The following is a 25,341-nucleotide window of genomic DNA, read 5'->3' as shown; positions in this document are numbered from 1 at the left end:
CCGAAGGGAATTAAAGTCAAAGGCCCAGGGGAGAAAATTGCTGCAGAGCCCTGCAGCCAATCAGAAAGCCCACCAGGGACAAGCTGGGCCTGGCCAGCTGCCTCAGGCCACTCTGGGACAGCAGTGACATTTGACATTCGCTGGATGTGTGGACATCCTCGGCCTCGTGATAAGAATGATGATGAAACTTTGGGTGAGAAATTGTGTCAGTGTCCCTCATCTCTCTATCTATTGCATAGTTATCTATCGCTGGGATGCAGTGTAGAGTACTCCTTATAGGCCAGGCTGAAGGGGGATGCTCAGTCAGACCCCACCTGCCCTGAGAAGCCCAGGCTTGTCTAGGAGAATGAGTCTGACCTCTGTCCAACCCTCTAGAAGCTGAGAGGGCAGGGTTGAGATTTACCTGCCCCCATCCCCCGCTGTCCAGGTCAGTGAGTAGGGAGGAGCCCTGATGGTATCTGGGCCTGAGTGCAAACTTGAGTATATGACAGAATTGCGAGACTAGTCTCAAACTGCCACCGGGGTTGGAGTCCCGTTGCTAAAGAGTGTCTCTGTGTCTCCACAGGGCTTGGTGAAGCATGGGGCCACTCGAGTAGGACCAGCCCCCTGGACAACGTTGGCCGTGAACTGGGCTCCCATCTGCTCCAGGTACTGGCGCGGGCCGTTCGGCAGCCAGCGTATATGCTCGGCTCTTGGCTTCTTGTTTCCCAGAAAAATGGGATCCTGCCCAGACTTGGCCCTACTGCAGCCCCTACAATTTCTCCAAAGTTAAAAATGTTTAGCTCTCAAGCTCGCTGAAAGCGGGTGGTGCCTCCAGAGGCTGAGAAGGAGACAAGGTGACAATGGGCACGTTTTGGGTTTGAAAGGAAGACCTGCAAGGCCCCAATCGGGATGGATGAAGCCAGGGAGGGGACGCCATTTGACACCTTTGGGCTGAGGGAACCTGAGTGCCTCCAGGCTAAGCTGCCGAGGCTGGGCTGCAAAACCCTCAGAAATAAAGGATTTACACAGGAAATAAGGGGAATCTGGTAGAAATGCTAGTCAATGCTTTTAAGCCCACACATTCCGGATCCAGCTGTGCCTGCAACTCGTTTCATCTCCTCCCTGTAGTTCCAGGGCTCTCTCCTCTCTCTCCACGGCCCTTACCCTAGGCCTGGGGCCCTGTATAGATGGAGCCTGGCACATAACCCGTACACCTCCCCAGGCAGCGAGTTTATCCAATGTGGACGTGCCCATTGCCGTGTTGTTTGCAGTGTACACCGTTTTAAACTGCTGGTAGCCTGCTTAAGTCGCCTAGCAAATATTTAAAATAGTATAACTCCCAGTGGCATTTTTAGGCTTGAAATATGTTTCCCACCCTTTACCCCTTTATTATTATTCAAGTCTACCACGAGCTTCACTGGGGGGTTCCTCAAACCTAAGCAGGCATCAGAAGAGAATGTGAGCCCATTCTCCGAGGTGGGCAGGGCCCGAGCAGCATCTCCCAGCAGGAGTGCCAGGCCCGGAGCTCCCCTATCCCTCCCTCAGTACCAGAGGTCAGAGATTTTAGTTTTACAGAGTATGGAAAGGCATCGTTCAAGCATTCCCTCATAGGCCTGGCCACTACAGCTCAGAATTCAACTACAAAGGCACTGTCCCCCCCTTTCTCAGGATATAACTTCCATCAGTTGCCTCTCAACAACTGACCACTTACCCAAATTTGACATATCACCAGTCAATTTTCCTCATCAATATAAACAAGAGAACAAACCCCCCAAATCTCTCAGCCCCTCTGGCTCTTGCCCAGTCTTTCCCTCTCTTCATCCCAAACTTCTCACAGGACTGAATTACACTTTCCATTTCCATCGCTCACCTCGCCTTCCTCACTCCCAAGCCCCTGCGGTCTGGCACCTCTCGCAGCCATTGTGCTCTGCCCAGGCTCCACCACATTTTGATATGCAGCATAAGATGCTGGCTTCTTATCCTGCCCCATCCATTAATGCCACAAATACAGGGCCAAGTATGTGCCAGACAGAAAACCCTGCCTTCATGGAGTTTACATTCTAAGGAGATCAGCCTTGCAAATCTAGGTGCACTGTGTAGTGTAACAGGTGGTGTGGGTGCTATGGAAAAGAAGAAGGGGAAGGAGTAGGACTGTGTTTGAGTGGAAGAGGGCATCATTGAGAAAGTGACGCTTGGGTTCAATGGAGGTGACACTGATACTTGACATTCTCCCTTTTTCTGAAGTAGCACACTTTCCTGGATTCTTCTCCCTCTCTGCTTGCGCCTCTGGTTTTCCCATCACTGTCTGGCTATAAATGCTGGCATTCCCCCAAGGTTCCAGCTCTGTTTCTCATCTCACAGCTTCAAGGCCTCCTGGGCGATCTCAGCCAACATTATCACCTCAACTCCTTTTCCCACATTTACCTGACTCCAGCTGGTTCCTCCAGTCTAGACACCCTTCCTTAGCTCCAGACCTTTATTTTCTACTGCCAACTGGGCACATCCAAATGGAAATCTGCATACACCTGAAGTTTAGTATCTCCAAGTCAAGAATTTATTATTGTCCTCTTCCAGACTTCCAGCCTATAAAAACTCACTATGCCTCTCTAAATTTCTAATCTTCGTCAACGGTGTTACCCTGTACTCAGTGTAACTGACAGAAGTCAGTCTCAGCTTCTCTTTCTGCCACCATTAATTTCACAGCCAAAACCATCTTTGACATGGATTCCGTTTTCTGATTTCTTCCTCCCCCGTCTTTCCTCCTATAGGTGACTACCCACATTTTGCCAGGAAAAAAAGTCTAAGCATGTTATTCCTCTGTTTAGAAACCTCTGTTGGAACCCTAACGCCTATAAGAGCATCTTCACATTCCTCAGATTGACTTCTCAAACTCTCCAAAAATCCAGCACTGGTGTACTCTGTCATCCCTGTCTCTGGTGCATGGAAGTAATCAGATCTACCCTCCTGTCAGTTCCTGCCTTTGCCACATCAATCCTTCTGCCTAGGATGACCTCCCTGTTTACTCCAGTTCAAGCCTCTTTTCCAGGGATGTGCTCAAACAGCACCTCTACTGCCTCTGATTCTTCCCCAGGCCTCTGGCCACTCAGCCCCTGAGCTCCCACAGCATTATCTATTCATCTGTGTGGTCATTATATCTGTATTTAGACTCATCTCTAGGTCTCCATTGGACTTCCAGCTCCTTAGAAGTAGGATCTGACTCATTTTTATGTCTCCACTGCCTGAACTGAAGATTCATTCACAGAAATAAAGGGACAGTGAAAGTCTAAGACTTGCATCATGGAGAGCCTGTCAGTTTGATACATCAGTGTAAACAGACACATATCACAGTACAGCACTACTTTGTGAACTTGCTGCCTGGAAAGCCTCTCATCTAAATCCCCCTCTCCCAGACTCTTTTCAGAGCGACTGGCCAGCTGCCTTTTGTCTACAGCTTTTCAGACTGCCAGCCCTTCCACATCACCCAGTGCCTGCTGTTTCCCAAACCTTGCTACCCCCTCTTTCCATTAAAACATGCTGTCACTATGGAGTCCTTCAAGACTGACAGAGGGAACCTCTGGTCATCATCTCAAGAGCCTAACTCACCTCTTACAACAGGCTGTGTTTCCCCCCACCCCAGAACATTTGTGTGTGTGTGTGTGTGTGTGTGTTACAGATATGACTGCTTTGTCTATTTCAGTGGATTGTGAATCCACTGAATTTGTGAATTTCTGGAGGGTAGTAGCCTTATCCATCACTTCCTTTGGGTCTCTTCCTGGGGGCTGCATTTCCAAGACACTTACAAATTTATAAAAAAAAACCCCAAAAGGAGGACTCTTGTGGCTGGTTTTCTATGCCCTCTTTCCTGCTGGCCCTTCTCTACTTTGCCTCTCTGTACTTCTGGCTGGGCATCTAACTCCTGTCCCCCTCAACCCAGTGTGTCCCAGTGTTCCGAGGGCTCTCCATTCAACTCCGTTCCTATCTCCCCAGACCCTGGACGGTTTCATCTTTGTGGTGGCCCCAGATGGGAAGATCATGTACATCTCAGAAACAGCCTCAGTCCACCTGGGTCTCTCTCAGGTAGGTGAGTGGTCCACACCTCCAGCCTTCAGTGTTTAGAACTGGAGCTGGAGGCAGGAGGGGAAGGGTGGGAGGGCTTTCCTAAAGGCTTGATATGTGCATTTCTGGGACTTGAAACATCTCAACTAGTAAGAGGGTTGGATCTCTCCCTCTCTCCACTTCCCTTATTCTTTAGCTTCCATCCCAAGCCCAAACAATGGCTACATTTTTGAGTCCCTACCAGAGGTCAAACAACATGGGAGATGGGTTACATACTTAAGTCATGATGTCTTCACCAGAATATTGCCAGGGAGCTACTACTACTATTTCCTTTCACAGGTAAGGAAACTGAGGCTTAGATAGGTTGCAACAGCAGAACTGGAATTAGAAGTCAGGGCCGCCTCTAGAGTTGTGGCTCCTGTGCTCACAATGCTGTGGACCCCCTGGCCCAACCTGCCAGTCCTTCCATGTGGCACCCACCACTGGGAGATGGTGATACCGTCCTCTTTACAGGTAGAACTCACCGGGAATAGCATTTACGAATACATCCACCCCGCAGACCACGACGAGATGACAGCGGTGCTCACGGCCCATCAGCCCTACCACTCTCACTTTGTCCAGGGTAAGGCAGAAGGGCGCCCGCGACCCTCGGTCCCATCGCGCAGTTCGCTTGTGGCTTTTCCCCAATTATCCACGGCTGGGACGGTGGCACTGTGCCGCTCGTCTCACATCCTGCGTCTGCCTCCGCTTCTCGCTCCCAGAGTACGAGATCGAGCGCTCCTTCTTCCTGAGGATGAAGTGCGTCTTGGCCAAGAGGAATGCGGGCCTCACCTGCGGCGGCTACAAGGTGCGTGGCTGAGAGGAAAGATCCTTGTCTCCTGGCCGCCCCGGCCACTTAGCCAGGTGTAGGCGAAGGGGGCAGGGCAAGAGACACGTGCTGCATGGGAGGGGCTTTCCTGTGGCCAGGACCGCCAAGGAGGGCGTTCCCCGCACGAGTCAAGAGCCCTCGGAGGGGAAGCAGCACGAGGTTCGTTGAACTTTGTGAACACCTGGAACTTTGTTTTAAGACAGTCTCACTGGGTCCGGTTACTGTGCCGCCTTTGGCGCTCTCAAACCTGGGGACCATAATGGGCCTTAGGGATGCGCTAAGCGTCTGAAATGGTCGATCGCTTTGGTGGATTCGTAGAGTTTATTCATGGCGTCAGATTCTGACCCCGAGAGAGGTTAAGAACCAGAAGTTCAGGTCAAATCCATGATTATCCTGTTTAAGAGATTAAACATGTAGGCTCCAGGGCACGGCTTCGCGATACAGGTGCGTTAGGATGGGCAGGGCCCGGGCCTCTGCATTTTAAAAGTCCCCAGGTAAGTTCAGTGTGGCAGTCATTTCCTTGAGACACCTTGGAGCGCCAGTGACAATGGACACGAGCGCAGGGGCGTGGCCCACAGGGCGTTTGTGGTCGGGTTGAGGCTCAAGGTTTTAATCACTTCCCCATCTTTTTGGGTGGGTTCCTGACTGAGTGGCTGAGCCTCTCCTTGTCACTTTCCACCGCAGGTCATTCATTGCAGCGGCTACTTGAAGATCCGCCAGTACAGCCTGGACATGTCCCCCTTCGACGGCTGCTACCAGAACGTGGGCCTGGTGGCCGTGGGCCACTCGCTGCCGCCCAGCGCTGTCACCGAGATCAAGCTGCACAGCAACATGTTCATGTTCCGCGCCAGCCTGGACATGAAGCTCATCTTTCTGGATTCCAGGTGGGTGGCGGGGGAAGAATCGCCCCTGTTAGAAGGAAGGATTCTTCCCTGCTCAGTGGCTGACAGCGCCTTCCCGACTTTAGGAGCTCATTTTGCAGATGAGGTAACTGATCAGGCCCTGCAAAGTGAGGGTGGGCGCCCGGGCCTTACGTGGCTCTCTGGGATGGGCACACCCCCGCCCCCCGCGCTCATCCCGCGGGGATTGCTTTCCTCAGAGTGGCAGAACTGACGGGGTATGAACCACAGGACCTGATTGAGAAGACCCTGTACCATCACGTGCACGGCTGCGACACCTTCCACCTGCGCTGCGCCCACCACCTGCGTAAGGCGCCACCCTGCGGCACCCACACGACCCAGCGAGTCCCTGGAGTAAGGGTGGGGGAGGGGAGAAGACCTTAAGTCTCCAGGCAGAAGGCAGCTGGGAGCCCCGGGAGCCAGTGACGGTGATAGGTGGGGTCCTGCCAGCCGCAGCGCCAACGCTGGGCTCCATAAGCTCCACCTTGTTTCTTTAACACGGGGGAGGGAGCATTTCCGAGTTTCTAGGCGAAAATTTCCCCAGGGGTTTTATTCTATTGATATGCTGTTCCCCTTCCCCCTCTCCCACAAACTCACTAAAGGTGGGAGGAGAAGCCCAGGCTAGCCCGCTTGGCTCACTCGCGTTGATCCTGTCACTCGCTTGGCTTCGGATTCTGCTTTGCTTTGAGCTTCATCTCCCCGCACAGGGAACGTGAGCGAGGGAGTGAGCGGCCCAGACCCGACCTGACCTTACGTAGCTAGAAAATCGAATGGGGGCGAGGGGAGTGGAATCTCCCAATTTTAAATGTTACCCCTCTTTGCTGATCACGAAGGACCAAGGACTCAAAGTAAATTAATAGGACAATCCATGCGTTTGGGAAGGTGCGTGCTCCTCTTCCTCCTGCCCCGGCGCACTTTAATCAGGACCCGCTGGGGACCCTGCTCTCACTGCCACGGGTTGCATTTTGGGGCCGTTGAGAAACGGGCTTATTCACCACCAGCTGCCTTCTATCTCTCCATCAGTGCTGGTGAAGGGGCAGGTGACCACCAAGTACTACCGGTTCCTGGCGAAGCACGGCGGCTGGGTGTGGGTGCAGAGCTACGCGACCATTGTGCACAACAGCCGCTCGTCCAGGCCGCACTGTATCGTCAGCGTCAACTATGTTCTTACGTGAGTGCAAATCTAGGGCCTCTTCTCCCACTTCAGGCGACCGTGGTCTCCACGAGGGTGCAGGTGGTGCTCACCGCCGGATTGTATGTGAGACTGGGGTCCCCTGGAGACGCCGGCTTTCACTAGAGTGCTGCTTGCATTGGGAGGCGGCAGCTTGAACACTTTCATCTTTATGAAGAGACTTCCTTCGTTATATTATAGAGAAAGATTTAGGAGTTTTTCCATCCACAGTCCATATTTGCTCTCTACTCTCTCTCTCTCTTTTAACCTTTTAAGCGAACTCTGCATTAAATAAAACTTAATGCAGCATAAAGGAAAGAAAGGAGAGAGAGAAAAGGGTCTGACGTACGGAGCCATTTATGGATAACAAACAGGACATCTGTTTCACTTTTTCAAATCTGGGTTTGAAGTTCTTAATTTTAACCAGAGTCTCCAATCAAAGTTAAGAGTTCTGAGAGAGTGATTTTCCCCCTGAACCACAAAGGGAGTTTAAGTGACCAAGAGGGTCTAACTTGAACATCCATAAAGCAAAGGGAACCGGCTGATGCTGCAAGTCTTGGCGGGCGCCCAGGCCTCGCGCCCGAGGTGTGACGGCGTCATGGGGTGGGGAGCCCACCGGCCGTGCCACCTGCGGGTGTGGCTGGCTGGGCGGCAGTGGCAGTCGCTTGTGAGCTTTATTCTTTCTAGAAACAATAATCCTGTGGCCCTGCAGGCTGATCACGTGGCCCCGTGTGTGGCTGACGAAGAAAGCACTGTCCTGTATACTGTTTGTGAAAGTTGAAAGGTTGAAGACTTCATGAAGAACTCTTTTGTGTGCGCAGTTGCGGTTCGTGTGTGTGTGTGTGTGTGTGTGTGTGTGTGTGTGTGTGTGTAGGTTGAAATTCTTGTGATTTTAGGGGACCTCAGGAGTTATTGTTTACTTTGGAAGAATTGACCCACCAAGCACTTAGTAGAAATGCTAGCTTTACATTAGGAAGTAGGTTAAGGGGTGCTTTTTGAATTAGAGTATACTATGGGAGATGAGGTTTGGATTCATTTCATGTTCTCTTAAGTTGCCAAATTAAAAAATGTAGTAGTTGAAAATATTTTGCTAGGCAATTAGACTATTTACTTTGTGCCCTGCTTAATAAAAAAATTTAATTCAATAGATTTGGAAAATTAGTTTCGATGAGAATTCAGTACTCAAGAATAATGGCTGGTTACTAAGAACAATTGTTTTATTTTTATTTTTTTCATTTTAATAAGCGGTGCTAAAATAAAAACTATTAGATTTTTGTAATAGCACAAAGTCTGTGTAACAGAGCAGAAAACAGCAATATTTTGGATTTCATGAAACAAAATCATCTATTTTATGAATGCAGTTTTTCATATTATTAAAAATAAACATAAAAGAAAATGGCAAATTATAATTCATAAAACAAGACACTCTGTGAAGCATAAGTATTAAAGAGTGAAAAATTATGTCTGCTTACCATGGAAAGGAAATGGACATTCTTTAAGAAGGTGCTTTGTATGTCTGAGACATCACAGGCATTATACATACACTCTGTTCTCTGGTGAGTTCCTGTGGTTAGTAATCATTTTTTATCAAACAGCAGGGTATATAGTCACACAGACCCATATAAATGATCAGAATGCAAGTTAGACCTCCCAATGGGTAAACTTAATTTATGTTTGAAGTCATTTTGAAATATTCTGTTTTGTTTTCCAGTGCATAAGTGTATTTTCTTTCTTCGGTTGACTCTGCCATTCTTCACTTTACACACTTCAGAGCTGCTGGATTAGGCTACCAACTTTACATCAGATTAAAAAGATGTAATGAGGATAAATGATTTACAGAAAAAAAATAGCATGGCATACGTTTTTCAGAATGTTTTATGACTCTAAATAAAAATAGAAATAAACACAGAAGCATACAAGATGAAAAGCTGAAATTGATTACCCTTTTATGAGACTCAGTTCCAAATCTTTGTATAAAAATTCTTAGGACAATTTTTATAGCTACAAATGTGGAAACTGCCTTAGATGAAATGCCATCAAGTGGTTCTGTGTGTGTTGACAGGATTTTCATAACGAACAGGTTGCAGTTTGTTTGATGTGTATATCACACATCTGGCTGGAAGTTACTAATTTACATTGTCTTAGCAAATTAAATAGATGGCTATTGATTCTCTATGGTAGCAGTGAACTACCACATACATTTGTTTTCAGGACTAATTCTTCATGTAGCCTGAGAATTCCTGATAAGTGAGTTCTTTCCAAATATACTCCCTCAAACAATGTACTTAAAGAACCACAGCCCCCTCCCAGTAATTTGACAGGCCAGATGTTTCCCAAATTTACACATTTTAATAGATACAGTTTGATGGGATTTTTCATGTTATAAAAGTAGAGAGAATTGTAAATAAGCATTCATCAAATGAAGGTGTGACATTTTGGTGGAAGCTACATTTATTCAATGCACATTTCTAAAATTTTTGATGGTAAATTTATTGATGAAGTTAAAATATGCCTAGAAAAATCAGTCATCATTATCTAACAGAAGCAATAATGAATAGAAATATTTAGTAACCTTGCTTTTATCAGCTACAACAGTGAATTAGAGGAATTACAGAGGTAGGTGGTGTATGCCCTAATGCATTATTGGCTTTTGTATGAGCACCATACAGAATGTTTATGTTCTGAAATTCTGGAGAGAGCAATAGGGCACTATGATTAAAATTTTAAATTCTATTAGTTATAGGTTTTCCTGAGGCTTCCATAGTTCTTTATTAAAACTTACCCTCTCCCTGCCAAACCAACTACTCCCACCCCCAAACCCATTAAAAACCCCAAACCAAAAACCTAGTCACTTCATGATTTTCTACAAGACAAACATGTCCTGTTAATTTTATGTGCCATATTAAAAAAAAAGATTCCCTTACAAATTTTGGTGCTTACGGGCTTTGAAGTAAGTGTTAAGTATGATAGGCTGTGTTCCCTAATTATTTCCAAGAAATAAGTTAATGGAGCTAGTGTCTAGTAACAGTGAATGTGGGGAAAAGTCTAGAAAAATATGGAGAGGAAAGCATATCTATAAAAACCTAAGGAATTTTCTTAATTCATATTTTTTGATGTTGTTTAATTAGTAGTATTAATTTAACCTGTAGTAATATTTAGAGTATTAATTATTAATTGCCAGTTCAGATAGGAAACATTAGCATATATTTAGGGTGAAAAAAATTGAAAATATAAAACTATGAAAAAGAATTTGTTGAGAAATGAAGTCTTCTCTTAGTGTTTTTAAACTTTATATATTTTAAAAATAAAACTTAAAAATCTACTTATAAGAATAGAAACCAAGTGTAAAAGTGTGAAAACCCCATTTTAAAATATTTTAAAACAATTTATTCAAACATGCAAGTTGAAATAGTACAATGAATGTTTGTATACATGTTATCTATAATATAAGCCATGTTTTATTTATGTATCAAATTATTCTTATATGTATCTATTTGTATGTGCATTTATTTCCTCCATAGACTCATTCCAATGTAAGCTACAAACATCATGATACTTCATTCTTAAATAATATTCCCCTACATAATCACTGTACTGTTTATGATGGCACATTTAAAATGTTCAAAATTACTGTGTGTAAAAGGTTGAAAAATATACACAAGAGCTAGTTTATTGATGCCATTAAAAACAATCTGCCACTGAAATTCATCAAGTACTCACTGATGTATATGACCTCAATTAGGCTGATTGATCGATGATATTTTGTGAGGGGTCTTCTGTAGTGGTAGAATGTGGTAAATGTTAGTGTATTTTAAACTGGACTTCTAATGAGAATTATAAGCTAATACAATTCAGATATTTTCTCTGAAATGTAAAAGAGAGAGAGAGAGAAGATTTCAAGGGTGATTTGGTAATTTTGGAATCAGACAGATTTAATATCTTCAATCATTTTTTGTTGGTAAAAAAGACTTCTCTGCTTATTTACTTCTGAAGTTTAGGATGTAATGATAGTGGAAAATCTCACATACTGTTTTAGAGTAATTTGCTAATCACAGATGAGGAAGTAATTGTTTATGTTAAAAATACTATTTTAATGTTGCAAAGAACAGAAGAGACAATTTACATTAGTGTTATTTGCTATTTACTAAGTAACCCTTTTGATTTTGAAAAGTTAGGTCAAATGCCCTAGTTCCTTCATGTAAAAGAAAAAAAAAAGATCTCTACATTGTAATCATTGCAGGTCCCATATATTTTTTTTAAATTTTGCACAAGAGCATTGCAGTTCTGACAATCAAAAGGGTATTTTAATATCAACATATTCTGTAAATATAAAACCTTATGTATCCTTACCATAAACCAGCAAACATTAAAATATACTCATGTTAGTTTGCTCTTTCAAATATAATAGTGCTGAGTTGATTTGGGCATTAAAATTTTAAATTAATTAAAAAACCCAATGATATTGTTATTACAACTAGGATGTTTTAGAAAATATTTTTTAATACTTTGACCAATAGTATGTATAGTTACAGAAATAGATTTTATTTTCCTGGTTAGCAAAATTACTGTTTTATATTATAATGTCAAGTAAAGTACCCTTTGCCTTAGCAAGCTACAGCAAAATATAAAATAATTCACTCTTATCCTTCAAATCTATGGAACACATGTTGCATAAATTTAATTTTTGATTATAATAATCATGCACTAGTGTATACTCATAAATTAGATTTGATTCTTCATTGTGTTTGATCTTTATTATGATCATATTGAACATCAAAGCTGCAGTTGTTCTTTTCAAATGATCTTCTACATAACTGAATCATTATAGAAACAAATTGAAGACACATTCATATTAGCAGTAGTTTTTAACAACCCAAACTCTTAAGTAATAATTAATATTAATTTTATAACTACCAAACACTCTATTAAAAGGAAGAACTGGGAGATTTAGTCTGTTTTACAGTACTTAATACTAGTACTCATTTAAATAATCTTATCCTTATTCTCATAAACTTTCACTTATAATTTTTTAATCAAAATGATCTGTATTTAGTTTTAAATTCATTATTTAATCTCAAACTTTGTACTTTTTTTCCCCCAATACCAAATACATATTTCTTTCAAAGTACTGTCATATTTGTTACCTAATTTGCACCTTTGACAACTCTCAAGGGTGGTTTGGGAAGGGATTACACTCTCCATTTTCTAGGTGAGGAAACTGAGGTCAGAAATGCCAAGTCATTCATGAAGCCCAGATTAAAGAGTAGGGTGACAAACTGCTGTTGCATCATGAAATTCTCTCTCTTGGGGTAGGAGTCAGGGGTGGATATAGGGGAGAGAATATCTGGGAGAGAAGGAAGGATTTAAATGATTAAGGCCTATAGGGTTCAGCCCACCCAACATCTGGATAGGCTTTCCTCTGATCTCATAATGGAAGATTAAAAAGCTGCCTCTGTGTTGCTGCTTCACCAGTGTATTCAGATATTGATGATTTAATGGATTAAATTTAGCTAAGGCATCTTTTCAGTGATATTCAATTAAGACTAAATCTTTCATTTTTCTTAAAAAAAAATGTGGCCTGCAGACATTTTAATTTTTTACTGAATTGTTTGCTTTAGACTACACAGACATATTATTGCTAATTGTTTCAATTTTGCAACCAGATTTAATACTTTATGTTCCTTTTAAACAAAAGTGTTAAAATGAATGTTAATGGATTGGGAACCATGTCATCCTTTTTGATGGATGAGTCACAAGTTACCTCCTGTTGCAGTGGATTATTTCCAAGATGATGTGTATGGCCACGCGTGCATGCCTGTGTGTGTGTGTGTGTGTGTGTGTGTGTGTGTGTTTGTGGGTGGGGAGTGGTGGTGGTGGTGGAGATGCAGAATTGGCCCCTTTTTCCTTTGTTGGAGAATGGCAGGAAATGTCCCCTGGGGACTCTGTTCAGGGCCTGGAGATAGAAGACTCTGGGCGGTGCTCTGTCAGGGGTGTCATTCTTTGGTCCTTTGGCAAGATTGCTGCTCAGCCACTTCTCCCTCCCCAAGTGTCTCTGGCCTCCACTTCTTCCTTTGCTGTTGTCCTGACATGGAGGGCACTGACACAGGACATCTCCTATAGTTCCTGGGTAGAGACCACTTGGTGTGTGCTAAACGGCCAGCCTGACCACTCACCTCTGGCCTTCTCTTGGCCCAGCTGTTGGGAGTGAAAGGCTTCTCTGATCATGAGTCACATCATGGAAATCATATGGATGATTACCTTATTCAAAGGCAGGGATTCATATATGTTGTTGTGCCTGGACGGACAAATTCCAATGTGGCTTTACTTGAACCCCAGAAAAAGCATGGTTTTGTCTTCTGATTTAGTCTGTTCATGGGCAAATACTCTCTTATGTTTGGTAAAAGATATGTGTGTGTGTGTTGGATTATGCCTATTTTGTTAATTTAGTAAAAGGCTGCTACTTCTTTCTCCTTATCCAGTGCTTTCCTCTCTCTTCCCTCTTCTGTTCTTTTGGCCTTGTGACATCTTTCCAGATGAGCATGTGGTAAAAGAAAATTCATTTGGGTTGAAGTGCTGGTGTCTGTGCTTCAGCCAAAAGGATTGGTGGCCGAAAGGATAGGCTGGAGTTTAGGTGAAATCTGGAAACACCTGAGTGCATGCCAATGGAGGAATTTAACACTCTGCCTAGTCTGAGGAGTAACTTTCACTACTTCCTTTCCCTGCTTCAGGTGTCCCAAGGCCCAGGGAGGTGGCAGGGAGGTGATCTGTGGTGATGGCAAGGCCGAGGGGGATGAGGAGGAAACTTACCTTTGTGGGGTCTGGCTGAGTCTGGGCCATATGTTTACCATCTGTGATTTTTATTCTGAGAAGTTACAGTGCCTTTGGATCAAGATTTTATTTTTATAAAGTTCTATATTATCATGCAAAAAAACTTTCAAAGAAAAGGCATGGACTTTGGATCTGTGTTTGAATATGATTTGCTGTATAATAGCTGTGAGACTATGAGCACAGCTCTACCCCTTTAACCCTCTGTTTTCCCATCTATCAAATGGGGACATTTGTGTCCAATTTTTAAGGACCGAGGGGGATTAAATGAGATAATGTATAAATAGTGCAGTATCAAAATTTATTAACTGTTAGTAATTGCCAATTATGTGATATCAACTGAAATTCTTTGGAAGAGGATGAATAATTCCCTCTTTTAGTTGAATTCTAAATCCTCAAATCCAAAAATTGAAATGTTTATTTTCTCCCTCCTCCTCAGACCCTCAACACATACACCTGCAAGCATGTGTTTTTTGTGTGTGGTGGTTTCTACAGCTGGGTTAAGCTCAGCCTGCTCCTCACTGCTGTCACTGTATACTCTAAGCCAGCTGAGATTTCTGCGGGGAGGGAGGCAAGCAGCCTTCACCGAATGCCTCCCTTATGCCAGACAAGATGGAAGCCCTTTACCTGGTGGAGAGCTGCTTCACAGGAAAAAAGACAGTTATAAGAAACAAAGCTTCTGTCAAATTTCTAAGGTTAATTTAGTTGGAATCAGTATTTTGTCAACTTGACCAGTGTCAGTAATTATAGTATAAAGTGAATAAAATGTACAACAGTGGTGTTTTGGGCAGTGTCCAGGGGAGCCTTGGGAGCATGCGCTGTCCCGCTGTCCGGGCTGGGTGTGGCTGCCCCCCCACACCAGCGCAGAGAGTGTGGCGGATCATGCGGCTGAGGGCCTGAATGCGTGAAGCAGAAGTCTTGGAATCTCTGGAATAGTTTATCATTTAGTTGGCAAAATAGAAGTTTGTGCCATTTATATTTTTAAGAACTCAGATGAACACAGTTTGAAATGATTTGGTACACTTCCACGATGTGCTGAGGGCACAAAATGCGAAGGAGCTTGAAGGGAGGGTGGAGTTGTCAGGGAAGGAGTCGAATTTTAGGGAAGCAGAGGTGGGGTCTTTTTAAGATGGAATAGTGATATAACTATTTGTCCCATTGTTCTTTCCCCATAAGTTATCCTTGAAACGCAGTGATCACTCTTCAAATGAGATTTAACAGTGCTTGTCTCACTGCTCTTGTCTAAGCTAGGATTTCCTTCCTTCTTTACCTCGAATTTTGTTGTTGGAACTAGACATGTTCCATCAGGATTGGTCACTATTTTTCTTAGGGTTATCACCTTTCCTAAATTAGTACCGGTACATCTTCTACATGGTCACCCTGCTCTAGGAATAAATTAGTATTTTTAGCATCTAGGCATAGAACACAGTTTTTAAAGTTTTAAGGGATGTCGTAATTCTGAATTGAATGTAAAAATCTATTGAAATGACTATCCAGTGACAACGGTAGTTGTATTTTAAAAATTATTTCTGGAAAGCAAATGTGAGGTATACATGAGGACCACAGACACCGGCGGACTGGAGGGGAGGGAGGGACAAAGCACCCGTGCAGCTGGTTCCAGACCTGCAGGACCGGGAGGTCTCCCCAGTGCTGTGTTTGACATCAGAAGCCCACTGTTATTAGAATATGATGCAGCCTAGACTCTTAGTGAGAAATTTGAAACCCTGATAAACATAAGGCGGTATTACAAAGTATTTGAAAAAATGTGTTATGAAATGAGATCTTACTACATTTGATTAGGCAACATATCATATTAGTTAAGAGCTTGAGCTCTGTGTCTATTGTTTGTTCAAATCCCATTGCTGTCACTCACTGACTCTAACTTGGCAAATTGCTGAACTTCATTGTCTCTCTTGCTTTTTTTTTTTTTAATCCCTGAAATGTAGGTAATGATAACATCCACTTCACTGTGTCATTGAGAACGTTAAATAGGATGATGTGTGAGGTCCTTGGCACTGTACCTACAACAAAGTAATATAAAGTAAATGTGAATTAGGGTGGTTATTTCAGTGAAACTAAATCAAATAATTTTAAGCTTGCCAGTAAGCATAAAAAAATGAGTGTCTGTGAGTCCTTGGACTGAAGGAGGGAATGTGGGAGCCTTAGGAAGGCAGAGGGTTTCCCATGAAAGAGAAATCAGCAATGCTTCTACTACATCTAGAAAGGATTGCGAGATCCTCCTGTAGTCGGTACGACTAGTAGGTCCTTCAGCATTCACAAATGGTTTATCGAGCGCCTATCATGTGTCAGGCCATGTGCCAAGTTCTGGGGATGTCAAAATGAATAAGGAAGTGTTTATAGGAAAATGAAAGACACCTAAGTAGGCTTCCTCAGGACTGATAGTCTTTCTTGGAGGAAGAGTTTCCATCTACAATTAGAAAGAAGAGGGCATGGGGTGGCTGGCACTGCCTGGGGAATCAGCTTGCAGATATGGTCAGACTGCCCTCTGGTTAGATGGTGGGGGCGGGTGAGGAGGCAGTGTGAAGAGCTCAGCATGTGCGTGTGTGTGTGTGTGTGTGTGTGTGTGTGTGTGTGAGTGTGTTGACAGAGACCATGATTGGCAGCAAAGTACTTGGCTGCAGGCTAAAGAGTCCATCTTTAATTCTCACAAGGACAACTTTGTTCAGGGCAGGTTCTGGGTATCTCATTACCTGGCCAGAGAGAACTGGGCTTAGAGTGATGGAGAGGTGATTTTTTTTTTCTTTTTTAATGCTTTGAATGAGATTTTTAAATATTTTGGGGGTTGACTTCTAATGGGATTAGGAATTTCAGTAAATTTTTAAATTGAAGAATCACTCTAGGTTCAAAAATCTTTGTAGATTTATTACATTTAAAAATGTTGCTAATTATTTTAAGCTTTTTAATTTTTTAAAAAACCTTTTCCTTTGTAAGGGGTATTTCCCAGACTTTGCTGCTCTGCTGGAGAGACTGCAAGATGCTGGTCAGCTCCAAGCTGAAGGAGGGTGGGGGACGATGCCCGGTTTGCCCCGTGCTTAGGTTGGGGAGTAAGAAGGACTCACAGTGAGGGCTGCCGCTTTGTGCCAGAGGCTCAGCGAGTCCCAGGGACTGAGCCTGTATGGCACAGCTAATGAGTGGGGACACAGCCCAGCGCCAGGACTGCAGCATCCATCGGATTTCCTTCTTAGTACCCTCTCTTTAAACTGGTAACATTGCACTAGTGTGAACCATATGAAATCACCATTTCTGTATATTAAAACAGCCCAATATCAACAATTTCATGTAATTTCACCAAATGTTTAAGATGTAATGTGACATTTTACAGAGATTTTGCAGAAGTCTATAGAAAGTTTACTCTCTTGTCTAATATGTGGGTCTCCACTAGGCGCCTCAGTTGCTTCACAGTTTGGGTGTACTCAGAACCTAGTCAGTAGCATATAGTAGACCCCAGACCCGACCCTATCTCCTCTTCATTACCTTAGTCCTCAACAGTTATGACACTTCCACAAAACAGCAATTAGTAAGCACCACACACAGAACATTATTTTATTTAGAACATCTAATATTTTACTAGGATTCAAATAGGAGCTGCTGTCTTGACTAGAAGGATCTTTTCCCTTTGATTGATTGCTAAATGGATAGAGCCTGTGAAAGGCTCTTTTTTCCCCTGGGGATTTCTTGTTCAAACAGAATTTGTTGTATCCACATCAGTAAAGCCGTGCTAATATACGCTGCTGGCCAGATTGTGAAAATGGCCTCATTATATTGAACTGGATGTCATAATGGTATCCATTAAGGTGGGATTCTCTCTGTGTTTGTTCTTTTAAATCCAAGTTCTTTGCCACTTTTCACATCTCTCAGAGAATAGCGACATTCTCTGGCAATGCAATCTGAGAGTGTGCTGTCTCTCCCTCCTCTTACTAAAACCATTACGAAACAGATTCCTTGGTTCTGAACATTTTCAGGGGTTTGTGCCTTGCTGTTGCTGTTCAGTCATTCATTTCACTCTCTGTGCTTGTGATGACTGTGATGTGTACTGGTTGCTGAAGGTAAGAACCCGTGAGATTTACTTCTTTTAACACTCTCATTAATTGATACCGTTGTCTAAACACACGACAGGAAAAGAGCAGCTTTTTCTGTTCAAAACTAACCAAATGCAACACAAGGCTTTTCATTTTAATTTTTGTAAGCTGTTAAGAGACTAATAGTGTTGGAAGTCACAGCATTTCTGTTAGTTGTTGAAATGTTACTACAGTTCTGGCAAAGTGAAGTATTTGTTGTACTGAATTTGGGTAATGGACCCCTGCAGGGTTCCAGCTCAGGAATGCTGGAAGGCTGAAGCTCATGAGGAGGAGGGCAGGGTGGGTGCCAATTTATATTCCTTCAATTAGAGCAATTAAAGAATAGCAAAGTGCAGGGTAGCATTTTCTTGTGAAGGCTAATTGAAAACAAGAGGAAAATATTTAGAGACGCTACATGGCATTTTACATTATAATTTCTTTTCTATTTGTGTGTCTTGTCAACTCAATAGGACCTTCGTTATAAATAATTTTCTATCATTAGAATCAGCTTAATTTCTGTTGCTATAATTCAGGGGATGGTAAGGAATGTTGCAGAGTGTATTTCTCTCCATGGCAAAGAGGATGGTTCTTGTGTTTGCTCAGCAACTGTTTTCCCAGTGCTTTCTCCGTGCTAGGGCTGTGGTATGACCAAGACAGACGAGACCCCTTCCCTCATGGAGCATAAATTTTAGTGGGAAGAAATATACTTGTTCACAAAAATTAGGGAATATTTCAATGCTTCATATTCATTTTAAGATATCCTCTAATTTTTGTGAGCAGTATATAGATAGTATTTATAAACAAATATATAATGTTAGGGAATGAAAGGAAAAAATGAGCAGGACAAAGAGAGGAGAGTTAGAGAAGGCCTCTCTGAAGACCCCTGAATAAAGGGAGGGAGACAGCTATGTTGAAACGTGCAGGGAGAGCATTCCTGGCAGTGGAAAGCAAATGCAAAGGCCCTGAGGTAGAATCCAGCTTGGCAGGTTGATGGCACCAGGTCACTGTGGCTGGAGAAAAGAAAGACAGGGAGAGAATGGAAAGTGATGTTTGGATAGGGAAGTCAGGCCATGTTGGGTCTTGAAGGCTTTGGGAAGCTATTAGAAAGTTATCACTAAAGGCATGGCAAAGCTAATTTAAGCTATAAAAAGATCATTCTGTTTGGTGTGAAATATGGGCTTTGGGTAGGATGGAAGGTAGAGGCAGAAAAACCAGTTGGGAAATGATTGTCATTGCCTAAGTGATAGAAGATAATGGCTTGAAAGAGGGAGGTGATGAAAGATCAGATTGAGGATATGTTTTGAAGGTAGACAGTTGGGGTTTGGAGATGGATTAGATTGTATTTGTGAAAAATGGAGAGTCAAGAATAACACTTAGGTTTTTAGGCTGAGCAACTTAGGTGAATGGCAGGAAAGAACAGATTTGCAGGTAAGGGCGGCAATTTGCAATGTTTAGTTTGTGATGGCTGTCTTTCATCAGAGTGGATATTTCAGGTAAGTGGCTGGATGTGGGTGTCCGTGGAGATTGGAGGTCATCAGTTTATGGAATTTAAAGCTGGTAGAATGCATGTGATCACTGGAGTGTGGGCGTTAACTGAGAAGCAGCCCGAAGACCAAGCCCTCTAGCGTTACTGGATCTGAAGAACAGGAGGTGCCCAGGAGGAGGCTGGGGGAAGCAGGCCGTGCGGTGGTGGGTGGGAACGGAAGAAGTTTGGTGAAGGATATGCAATGAGGTCAGGGGGCGGGTAAGTGTACATTTTATCTTTGGGATGTTTCCTCCATTTTTAGTGGTTTTTCCATCTTGTCTATGGTGCCCTTTCACCAAATCCCTTTAGCTTTCTCACCCCAGATAACCACTGCTCTAGTTAACAATGTCTCCTGATTGGCAGCATCAGCACCACCTATGGTGGAAGGATTATTGAAAATGAAAATTGTAGGTTGCACCCTAGACTTACAAATGAGAAACTCCAGGGGGTGGGCCCAGCAAGCTGTTTCTTAATAAACTTTCCAGGTGCTTCTGATGCGCCCTGATGTTTGAGAACCACTGCTGTAGGAAAAAGAGCAGTTAAAGTGAATCAATGAAAGATAATAGACGAGGCTTTCCCTTTTGAGCCATCTGTCAAAAGCCAAAAAAAACCCCCAAAAACAAAAACCCAAAAAACCCTAATAGTGTATTTTAAGTATCAGCTAGTAGACCATTACCATCTTCATGGGGACTGAGGGACAAGAAATCTCCTTAAATCCTACAAATCACGAAAGCGGGCAGCTGCCTCTTCTATCTTTGGTAATGGGTTCCGTTGGAAAATATATAACTTGTAAAGAATTATACAGCTCTCTGACTTTAAATAGAGACAATGAAAATTCTGGCATTTTAGTGGGCAGTCCAAAACCTCGAGCAACAATTTAGAAATTATTTTGGTTAAACACAGCATATCTACCAGGCAATTTTAAATAGTGTCCGAATACTGAGGCACGTAATAATAATGGTAGAACATTTGTTGAATTGTTAATTTTTGTTCATAAAATACAACTCAAATTTATTTTAGCTGTTTAAATAATGGAGTTTAATATATATTTAGTCAAGCATTATAGTAGTAAGGGCTTAAGGAGATTAGAAATAAATGAATCCAATTAAAGAACATCTGTGAGATTTGATATGTTATAGGTGTGAACGAAGTGTTTGCACAGCAACTGTAAAGAAACCATTAATGATTGACTATCTAAAAGAGGTTTAATCAAGAATAAATGATATAGGACATCTTTTAAAATATTTAAGTTAAACAAATGAAGATTCATACATTTGAAAACAAAGCATGACATCATTTTTCCTGCATCTTTTCCTAGGGAGTTCAAAGTCTGAGGGTCTACTTCTCTATTATCTGCAGAAATGCCAGTATCTTTGTACTGTGTAGAAAAGACTGACCTGTGGTGGCGCAGTGGATAAAGCATCAACCTGGAAACGCTGAGGTTGCTGGTTCAAAACCCTGGGCTTGCCTGGTCAAGGCACATATGGGAGTTGATGCTTTCTGCTCCTCCCCCCTTCTCTCTCTCTCTCTCTCTCTCTCTCCCCCTCTCTATAATAAAAAAAAAAAAAAAAAGAAAAAAAAAAAAAAAAGAAAAGAGCAGAGCTTCCAACAGTGCCTTGAGACTTGCCCTTGTAAGGCCCTGTGGGGAATTTGGGGACCCTGTGGCTTTGAGTTTGGGATCCAGATTTTCCAGTGTTACAGGAAGGTTATTTCCTTATGACCACAGGTACCTTTTCTGTTTTTGGAGTTTGTGTGGACTTAAAAATTGGAGCTGTGGTTCTACCACCATTTCTGCTAGGGGACATTTTTAGAGTTTAGGAATCAGATTTTTTTTTTTTTTTTTGTATTTTTCTGAAGCTGGAAACAGGGAGAGACAGACAGACTCCCGCATGTGCCAGACCGGGATCCACCCAGCACGCCCACCAGGGGGCAATGCTCTGCCCGCCAGGGGGCGTCGCTCCATTGTGACCAGAGTCACTCTAGCGCCTGAGGCAGAGGCCAAGGAGCCATCCCCAGCGCCTTGGGCCATCTTTTGCTCCAATTGAGCCTAGCTGTAGGAGGGGAAGAGAGAGACAGAGAGGAAGGAGAGGGGGAGGGGTGGAGAAGCAGATGGGCGCTTCTCCTGTGTGCCCTGGCTGGGAATCGAACCCGGGTCCCCTGCACGCCAGGCCGACGCTCCACTACTGAGCCAACCGGCCAAGGCCGGAATCAGCTTTTAAGGGTGAGAAGAACTAGGTAAGAAAGCTGTTCCTATGAGAATTAAACTTCAATCTCATACAAGATTGTAGGAGGCAGGCTCCCCATAACTTATTGATCTTAGGCATTGGAAAAGTTTAAAAGGGGACAGACATTTGGAAAACTTCAGCTTAATAAGTGGTGAGGAAAGAGAGGGGGATGGACCCCGAGGGTGGGAGGTAGGAAAGAATAGAAGGGGATGGAAAAGAGGGGCTGGAATAAGGTGTGCACTGTATTTTTTATTTGTTGAAAAATCTAAAAAAAAAAAAAACTTGGTTCATATTAGTATCACTTTTTCTTTTTTTTTATTTGGCTTTCCCCCACCCAAAAAGGGGCTAAAATCAAGAGTTCTAATTGTAGGAGAGGAGACTTCCCCTACTCAAGGAAATAAGAAATGAGAAAGTGATAACAACAACAGAATTTGGAATGTAGACCAGGAGGATTCGTAAATGTGCCTACAACGTTGGTAGCTAAGTATAGAACAAATTCCCAGGTATAAAGAAGTGAGGTTCCTTAGAACAAGGAACTTGGCCCCAAATAGGGTTCACTCCATTTAAACAGTGATGGATATGCCATCTTTTTGCTCACATGAAGCCAAATTATTTTAAAAAGCTACATAATTTTTTTTTTTAAAAAAGAAGAGTTTCTTTTCTTTCAATTATAATGAATGATTTAAGTTAAATTCTCCAAAGAAGGAACTACGAAGCCATACAGTACCCATAAAAGCCTTCAGAGACTGGTAATTCTGTAAGGAGGGAGGGGTGGGAAATAGATTAGAAAGTCAGTGAAATGTGTAGGCGCTGATAGAGCATATGGACATTTAAAAACGATCAGTGGTGTGCCTGAAAAGTTGGACCTACAGGAAAGAAGTTTAATAGTGCTTTCTCTTTTGCCATTTTATATTATTCACAAAGAATAAATCCTGAAAATATTTTAAAAAGAAATTCAGGAACTATTTTAATATAATTTGCCTCAGTGTTTTTTTTTAAGGAAATATTTTTCTGATTATGAAAGTAATACATGTTTACTATAGAACAAGTTAAGATAATGCAGAGAGGTATAAAGGAAAGACACAGAACATTTTAAATTATTTTCTAGATATCTACTGTTGACATTTAGTTTTTGCCTTTAACTACATGTACATGCATATATGTTATGTTACATATATGTGCATATACTATACATGTTAATTTTAAAAGATAATTTTTCATGTAATTAATATTTTATGTCATTAGAGTAACAGAATTTAATGACTGCATAATATTTTATCACTTGTGTATATCATAATTAATCTTTATATTGGTTATTTAGTTTTATTTATATTTGATTATTTACAATGAAATATAAGAAGTTGTACTGATAAACAAAACACCCTTGTATATAGATTTTTGATGCCTTTCTTTCACTATTTTTATAAGATATATTTTTAGAAGTGCAGTTACTGGATTTAAAGTATAAACATTCTTAAGACTCTTAGTATTACCTTCAGTATACTCCCTTACCAGCTGTATATAAGAATGCCCATTTACCTGAGCAGTGGTGGTGCAGTGGATAGAGCATTGACCTGGGATGCTGAGGTCCCAGATTGGAAACCTTGATGTGACTGGCTTGAGGGCAGGCTCACCAGCTTGAGCAAGGGGTCACTGGCTTAGCTTGAGCCCGCTGGTTAAGGCACATATGCGAAGCAATCGATGAACACTAAAAAGTGACGCAAGTACAAGTTCCTGCTCATCTCTCTCCCTTCCTGTCTGTCTCTCTCTCGCTAATATATATATATATACACACACACACATATATATATATATTTATATTTATCTCAGCTTATTTTCATTGGGATTTATTGTCATTAAAAAATCTTTGCTAATTTGAAAGGCAAAAATGACACCTGATAGCTGCCTTAATTCATGTAGGTTATTACTAGTGGGGCTAACTAAGCCTTTTAAAAAATTGTGTTTTAGCAATCTGTGCATTGTTTATACCTTTTTCTTATTTTTCTATTGAGATACTGTATTGATTATCAATTTGTAGAGTGATTCCTCTGGGCATTTAAAGTACTATTCTTCCTCATTCCTTTAGTACAGTTGTAATAATTCCAAATCAATGGTTGAGGATGAGATTAATATCACATAGGACATGCCTGAATTATACCTTCATGAAAATTAACTGCATTGTATTAATAAACATAATAAGAAAACAATAACATAGAATCCATTTCTTTGGTTTAGGACCTCACAGAATTTCAGAATGATCATTCCCATATACTAGTTTAAAAAAAAACTCCTCACATAAGTTTGCTTGTTTAGCAGATATCTCATTTATAGTTCTTGTTTTTTTCAAGTCATGTGGGTTTGAGATGAATAAGTTTATTGCAATAAGAATTATTTTGTTAATCACTTGGAAGTAAGTATCTGCTCTCTGTAAGATATTGTGCTAGAGAACAAGCAGAGATTGTCCTAACAGATGGAATTTTGGAGTTTGTTTTCAAGATATACCGTTCATCACACTGTGAGATAGAACTAGAAGTGCCAAATGTGTAAGAGAGGCAGTGAATGGTGTAGGGGCTCAGAGGGAAAGCAGGAGAACTCACTGTGACCCATGGGGGTAAGGAAACAAATTCAGATGCATTGTGGTTAGCAGGTCTGGATTTAGCTAATATTTCAACTTGTATCATGGGGTGATGCAAAGGTATTTCACAATCCCTGTTGTGAGGATGGTGACTTTGCCACATCTTACTGACACATTACAGTTTTTGATTGACTTTTTGGTTGTTATTGCTTGTACCCAGGTCTTTCCTTCTTGAAATCACAATGTGATAGTAGACTTTGTGCCTAAGCCATTCCTTACCTTTGTGGCACCATCCACTCCAGAGCATGTTGGGTGAAACTTACAAAATGGAGCAGAAAGATGTTTCTAGGCAGAGGCAATATTTATGTAACACCCAAGACTTTCTGAGAACTACTAAAACCGCCAAATCAAACGGGGAAAACCACAAGGAGCAAACACAAATCCACTTATTAGTATGACACTATTACATTTCCAAGGGCGCTTTAGTGTAATTTCCCAGCAGACTATCCTAGTCTGCAAGCCTCTCACAGTATGGAATCCTCTTTATCAGCTCTCTCTGCTGGGCTTCCTGGGAGCCTGACTACGAAGCATAAAGTAGGTCTCGCCGCTGTGGAGGTTTGCCCGGTGGCCAGGCAGGAACTCTGCCAGAATGTAAAGAAGGTCATGCACTTCGTGTAACAGTGACTCTAGAATCCAGTTAAAAAGTTTAGTATAAGGCACAGTCATTCCCACTTAATCCGATCACGGTTTAATGCAATCCTCTGCTTATTTCAGTCAGCGCCTTTGGAGCCAAATCAATTGTATGTCTTTGTTTTCACGTTTTCCTCAGTAATTTGATCACCTTCAGCTGTTTAAAAAAAAAAAAAAAGCTCAATTGGGAAATCTGGCAACATCTTTTAAGAATTGCCACATAACATAAAGTCAACAAAGAAGCTCCAGAATGGCCAGCTACACAGCTGACCTGACAAGAAGCAAAATCCAGTTGTCCCAAATGGAAGTGGAGTACGATGTGGCGAGATCAAGAGGGAAATACTCGCAAAGACTCATTACTCAACATGAACTGATAAAATATAGTTGTTACCTTTTCTCTGTGCATTCATTCCAACTCACCTGAAGGTTTTAAATATGTTAGTGCT

At 42.2% G+C, this 25,341-nt stretch overlaps 1 protein-coding gene across 3 annotated transcripts in view; it reads left to right on the top strand.

Annotated features, from left to right (window-relative positions):
• The window catches only part of SIM1 (SIM bHLH transcription factor 1), a 72,996-nt gene that overhangs the window by 10,089 nt on the left and 37,566 nt on the right, over nucleotides 1-25,341 (top strand). Inside the window, exons 3-9 of one of the 3 annotated variants that reach the window (XM_066254461.1) lie at nucleotides 566-648; nucleotides 3,970-4,063; nucleotides 4,556-4,660; nucleotides 4,800-4,885; nucleotides 5,591-5,790; nucleotides 6,006-6,112; nucleotides 6,829-6,976. In XM_066254461.1, coding sequence (XP_066110558.1) covers nucleotides 566-648; nucleotides 3,970-4,063; nucleotides 4,556-4,660; nucleotides 4,800-4,885; nucleotides 5,591-5,790; nucleotides 6,006-6,112; nucleotides 6,829-6,976 — 823 coding nt within the window. The remainder of the gene's footprint in view (nucleotides 1-565; nucleotides 649-3,969; nucleotides 4,064-4,555; nucleotides 4,661-4,799; nucleotides 4,886-5,590; nucleotides 5,791-6,005; nucleotides 6,113-6,828; nucleotides 6,977-25,341) is intronic. The other 2 variants (XM_066254462.1, XM_066254463.1) reach the window with 2 other exon arrangements.

Source organism: Saccopteryx bilineata, chromosome 1 (assembly GCF_036850765.1).
Source record: "Saccopteryx bilineata isolate mSacBil1 chromosome 1, mSacBil1_pri_phased_curated, whole genome shotgun sequence".
In the NCBI taxonomy this organism is placed as follows: Eukaryota; Metazoa; Chordata; class Mammalia; order Chiroptera; family Emballonuridae; genus Saccopteryx; species Saccopteryx bilineata.
The sequence above is the reverse complement of the archived record's forward strand: the minus strand, read 5'-3'. Positions and strand labels throughout refer to the sequence as shown.